Source organism: Papaver somniferum, chromosome 1, assembly GCF_003573695.1.
Source record: "Papaver somniferum cultivar HN1 chromosome 1, ASM357369v1, whole genome shotgun sequence".
In the NCBI taxonomy this organism is placed as follows: domain Eukaryota; kingdom Viridiplantae; phylum Streptophyta; class Magnoliopsida; order Ranunculales; family Papaveraceae; genus Papaver; species Papaver somniferum.
In genome coordinates this window covers 246,269,123-246,275,122 of record NC_039358.1, presented here as the reverse complement: position 1 = coordinate 246,275,122, position 6,000 = coordinate 246,269,123, and the positions used below count along the sequence as shown (strand labels likewise).

The following is a 6,000-nucleotide window of genomic DNA, read 5'->3' as shown; positions in this document are numbered from 1 at the left end:
ATGTTATGCAGTATATGTTGGTATGCATAAGATGTTATGCAGTCAATATTGAATCTCCATAAGATGTTATGCAGTTAACTAAAACAGATTAAAGACGACACACAGTTTAACGTGGTTCGGCTATAGCCTACGTCGACGGGAGAAGAATGATTAGAGTTTCTTATTATCAATAGAGGTTTTACAAGAAGTGTATATATATATTCTATACATGCCACATATTCGTATAGATAGCAACACATCTAGAGAATATTTTCTTGAGGAATAAGCCAATCATATTCTCCTTTGTTCCAAAGGCATCCAAAGAAACGATAGAATGAAGCTTATCCATTAAATTATGCACAATCTTTTCTTCCCTTTTTAACTTTTGACTAGTGATTAGTTTACGATGGTACGGAACGGATCAGGATTGGGAATGCATTTAGCAAACACGAATGAAGAATCCAAGATTAATAAAATCATGAGACGAGCCTAATTAGGTAAAAAGGACATGTTTAGATGGTTTTCTTTGAACTTCCTAGTTAAGGAAACTCAAAACTAGCACCACCCATGAGTATAAAGCCGAATATGAGACTCAGCAGCTACTGCACCCAGTCAATAGTACGGATAATATGAAGAATCATATGATCAGACACAGGCACGCAATATCATTAAATTTCCAAGTGCTTACTAGAGGCGTGGGGTACCCATGCTCAAAGGCCTGCGAAGGGTCCCTTGCCCGCGTTGTCAGAATTTTCAGGGATATGCCATCACCTTTGGCCATTGGCAAAACTATTTAATTAAGTGTTTTTCCCTCGATCTATACCCACTTTTCTCGGAAAAATTGAAATCTCTAAGAGCCAATTGACACTGCCGACGAACCTTTGCTTCATACGAAAGGCTCTCCAAAGTAGCCAGTGGATGGGCCTACCACACTGCCAATGACTAATTATAATAAGGTACTTGATATTGTCTAATTAAACTGTACAACTTGATATTTTAATAAAAGGCACAACATAAATGAAATAGCATATCAACGTTTCTTGGATGCAGGTTCTTTCTGTGCGTAAAAGAATACTGCGGCAGCAGGAAGATCAAATCCATTCTGAGCTGCGAAATTGCGAGTGTTAAAATGAGCACGACAAGGCAAGTCGGTCTCTCCATCCTCATGGCCATTGTTCCCAACCATAAGTGCATCTCCCCGAGTGTTCATCAAAACTGGTCCTCCAAATACCATTGGACATTTCTGCTGAAACAGTGTGAACACGTACCTGTGAATGCCAATTGGTGGGCGAGGTTCCATGTAGGGCACCACTTCTCTTCCTACATCCAGTCAAGAGGTTCCGTTAATACATTTCCAACAGGCTAGCAACTATTGGCTCACTGCTTTTGATTTGACTGATCTCTACTTCTGACGTTTCAACGAGAAATTATTTTGTACTACCACAACGTCATCTTTTAATGCTTTCAAACCCGATAAAAAATGTTTTTATTTGCAAAGTATATAAAATAGAAGGAAAAACGAAAATCTAACTCAAGGTGATGTTATCTCCACTAATGCATGCATAAAAATCGTAGAAAATTAGTTCTTAAAAATGCTTCATCATTCTTTAATTTATAACCTGATCTTATCGCCTAACCTCTCAATCCACTTTTGTTTGAGACTAAGCCGCGATATTTTATGATTATCAATCATGCACCAATTAACGTTCTGTGATTTTAACGAGGTTATAAATTGCAGGTTAGCAAAGACGAACCTCTTGTGGAATCAAATCCTTCGGGAATATCAACAACAACCCTACAGTTACACACAAACAATATTACAATCTAGTCAACTAGGTGATCCATACTTAAAAAAAACTCACTAGAACTACAAAAAGAGTAAAAAAACATGTAGCATAAATAAATAAAGTACATAATCGTTGCATGTTAATCAAATGATAAACGCTGTTAGTTTTTTTCAATCGATAAAAAATTTGGAACTCGTCAAGCCATCATCCGGAGACTTTACCACAGTAACAAGTACAAAAATATGGAGATTGACGGTAAGTTGTCTTCATACAATATGATTCAAATAACTTACCAGTGGAGCCATTCTTTCATACTAGGTTCACTTGGAGTTGGTGCGTCAGGATCACTCATCACCTAGTACAATATTGCATGCAAGTATCAATATATTATCATATGAATAAAAAAGTAGTACCATTATAAGTTTAACCACAGTAATTAATTAAAATGTAAAAAAGTTGCTTACAAGTGTGTAAAGGTTGGTGGATCCAGAACGATGAAGATCATAAAAATGATTGCCTTGAGCTTGATGAGATTGATGAGAATTATTGATAAAAACAGTAGGCTTACCAGAGACAACCGAAGGTTTAAGTTTACAACCATTAGTAATTTTCAGTGAACCATAATAAACCGAAAGTTCAACACTTGGAGTAAACATGTCAACCACATCGCCTATCACTTTCCCTACTGCAAGCGATTGTACTGACCTTGCCATCATCTGTACATATATTGACTAGAGAGTAGAATGAGTTGGGAAGAAAAAAAATATGGAGCTAATAAGTTTCGAGTTTTTAAGTTTTTGTGGGGTGAACAATGAGGTCTTTGTAGGGATTAATGGAGTTGGAAAGAGAGTGAGAGAGTAAGAAAAATTTGTACAAGTAGGATGGGATCATCTACACATGAAGGACACGTCTCGTTAATCCATAGAGATACGACACGTTTGCTTTGGTGATCCTTCAGTTCACCTTTAAGACACGTGTTTGACAAACTATGAAAACTACGAAAACTCTGAAGAATCATGCATGTCCATTTTGGATTGCTTTCTTCTACTTTATAGTTTTTGTTTTTGGTGTGTTTTCATAAAGAAGAGAGCTTTTTACTTCCACCCGAGGTTTTCTTTTGGTCACGCTATGGTGGGTTGCACTGACGCACTTACATATATAATATATATTGATCGAACTCAAAAAAGAACCATCTTAATTTGTTGATTCTTCATTCATCCAAAAGGTGCTATTTTACTGATTTGAAAGATGAAACCAACCTTCCATAGAGAATAAAAGAAAAATCAAACCAACCAGAACATATAAACTAATTGACAAAGAAAACCAATCATACAGAGATGGGTTTGTTCAAAAGAAAACAACATTATACTTGAGGAGGAGGCCTGTATTAGATCAGGATGAAACGTTGGGTTATTGTTGAAGAACTTGCAATAATTCTGCTGTTTCGTTGTTTTGATCGATGTTGTTGTATTCCGAGATCAAATAAGGGGGACTGAGTTTGGGTTAAGTGCAGGAGGAAGTAAGAGTCAGAGAAAGTGGCAGACCTATAAATAAAGTGAGTTAAGGCTTAAAGAGTAAGAGTAATGTAGACGAAACTAGGTTTTGTGAAGTATTTTGTGTTTGAGAATATACACGCCACAACTGCTAACCTTGGATGGAGGCCTGGACACATACTAGCTAGGTTTGACTTGAAACAATAGAAAAGTGTAACCACAAAAATCATTTTTAGGGGCTTTTCTGAAACTTTAACCAAAGGAAAACTCCTAACTATAGCTAGGCCACTCCTATGGGCATGCAAAGGCAAAGGCAAAGAGTCATAGATTATTCAGCAACTGCACATACCATATGACTCGTATGATCACACTAGCACACTAGTGAGACAAAAATATTTGGCCAGCTTATCAAAATAAAAAGACTAAAATGTAAGGCCAGGAGATATTTGGAAAATCAATCAGCTTACAGGATCAACATTAATTAAATGAACTGCTTACTGCTCCTTAAAACAAAATTGATTATGGACAATGCTGCACGTCTTTTCTTTCTTGCATACTCAGTTCTCTAAATAAAAAAACTAATAAAGATCACTATGGAAACGGGCCTAATTAGGTTTGATTAGGTAAAAAGGAGTGTAGAGGTTTTTCTTGGGACGTCCTGTTTGACAAGAAAGCTAATAACTAGGCACCTCTCATGCGCATACAGAGACGGAGAAGAGACTCATCAATTTCACACAAACAATAGTAGGAGATTTTATTTTTTTTATGAAGCAGCAATAATAGGAGATATGATCAACACTAGACAGTATACTATCACGAGAGTTCTAAGTGCTTAAAGGTTCAGAGGCCCACATTTCTGAGTGCTGGGTCTGAGACTATTTCCTGCGGCCTGCCCCATACTTCTTGTTTTGTTTTGAGAAAAGTTCCTGACCCATCTCGGTAATTGGCTTTGACCATTAAACTCACTCAAGTAGGGGTGAGCATTTTAACCGTAATCACGGATTTAACCGGGATTAATTGTATCTTTGCGAATGGATAGCCAAATCGTTTACTATTGGACTGAATGTGGATGGAATTTTTGAAATCCAACGGATAACTGATTGGGTCCAGATATAACCATGAAAATTCGTTGGACATCCATAACCGTTAGATTAAGAACATTTATATAGTGGTTTTTAGAAAATATATAGATAGTTTAAGAATTTTTAAGGTGGTTTGCTTGGAGTGTTGTCCATGACACTTTTATATTTATATACGTATACGCAAATTGTAGGTTGTATAAGAAGTCGTCTATGTCATCTTTATTTTTTCATTATAAATTTTAACTAAAACAATCCATTGGATTATCCGTGTCCAATCCGTTCACCCGTGCATCCATTGGATGTTGGATTGGATGCGAATGCAATATTTAAAATCCGTAATTAATCGGATTGGGCGCGAATGAGCTAAAATCCGGTCTATAGCGGCCCATGCTCACTCCTAATTAAAAGTAAGCTAAATTTGTGTAGTGCTAGGCGTCGGGTATTTTTTCTCTTTTAACTTGGTTCCCTTCCCGCGACGATGCGTTATTGATTTGGTGTGCGCGGGTTTTACCCACTCTTAGGTGTTACAGGATGAATAGATTAAATCGGTAAAGAAAAGATGAGAAATATGTACGAATTTATTTATTTAATCTTTTTATTTTTACAGAAACGTGTGTAAAATATATGGCTTTTTTTTTTCTTATATGTATTAATTTGGAAAAAAAAATCTTAATATGGTGGGTATTCGACTTCCGAATTGAATTTGAACTTCAATAAAATTTCAAACATGGTACGAAAAGTTTTCCTTTTTGAGTTTGTAATTTCTGAACCAACCATACGTTGTCAAATGTCCTCACCAAAATTCTCTTTCACAAAACACAAAAAAGTCTTATTTCGCCTAATAGGAAGCGAGGTTGTCCTTACGTTCAACGTTGGGAGCTTTATTTGTCTAGACCTTTAAGTCTTTAGATATTTTGGCCATTTTCACCATATAAAAATAAAGTAGAAAGAGGAATATGCTGTAATTTTATTTGTCTAGACCTTTAAGTCTTTAGATATTGAGGCCTATATACTTTATTTGAGGCCTATAATTTTCTTCAACCAACCTTGGTAGTGGGATATGTGGTGTCTAAACTACGTTAAAATACTAAATTGCCCTTTACAAAAAACTTAATAATTTTAATTATCTTAAACAAATACAAAAACCTTAATATAATTTCTACTATATTAGCGTTTTCCACAAGAAAAGGACCTGTACACGCTATTCTTGATCGTTAACACATTTATGTACATAAGATTTGAAGTTTATCAGTAACATGAGTATACCTGTTTTAGTTGGCGAATGGGAAATTTCGTTGGACATTGTTATTAACTCAATTTAATTAATTCACCATGATCATAAGTCTTAGCAAAGAACACCATACTTGTCAACTTCTTCAGATTTAGACGTAGTTCAGTTTTTCTGCAACTTGATGAAAATTAGAATTTTGCGTCTTGTGATTCACCTAAAAAAGTGAATGGGTTTTGAGTTTTTGGGTCTGAATGAAAGAGAATGAAAAAATAAGACAAAGGGTGAAATGGTACAGGGGTCGTTTTCTGGGTATCGACCTGGCACGACCCAGTTCTTCATCTGAAATCCTGCCAGAACTCTGTTTTTCTTTTTCAATTGATCACTTATGGTTTTATTACACAGGTCAGATAACTTGTGATTAGACTTTG

General features: G+C 35.8%; 1 protein-coding gene across 1 annotated transcript; it reads right to left on the bottom strand.

Moving 5' to 3' along the window:
* Nucleotides 1–721: 721 nt before the first annotated feature.
* LOC113340043 (protein MOTHER of FT and TFL1-like) lies at nucleotides 722–2,583 on the bottom strand. Its single transcript, XM_026585258.1, has 4 exons — nucleotides 2,231–2,583; nucleotides 2,060–2,121; nucleotides 1,734–1,774; nucleotides 722–1,299 (listed from the first exon to the last, which is right to left on the bottom strand). The coding sequence occupies exons 1-4, from the start codon at nucleotides 2,480–2,482 to the stop codon at nucleotides 1,010–1,012; spliced, it is 645 nt and encodes a 214-aa protein (XP_026441043.1). The 5' UTR covers nucleotides 2,483–2,583; the 3' UTR covers nucleotides 722–1,009.
* Between the last annotated feature and the right edge of the window lie 3,417 nt (nucleotides 2,584–6,000).

What these genes read in the sequence shown, in the direction of transcription:
- LOC113340043 (XM_026585258.1), bottom strand. Translation starts at nt 2,482, where the DNA reads ATGATGGCAAGGTCAGTACAATCGCTTGCAGTAGGGAAAGTGATAGGC. An exon ending in ATGAAAGAATGGCTCCACTG is followed by an intron (nt 1,775 to 2,059) that starts GTAAGTTATTTG and finishes GTGTAACTGTAG; the next exon opens with GGTTGTTGTTGATATTCCCG. An exon ending in AGGATTTGATTCCACAAGAG is followed by an intron (nt 1,300 to 1,733) that starts GTTCGTCTTTGC and finishes GACTGGATGTAG; the next exon opens with GAAGAGAAGTGGTGCCCTAC.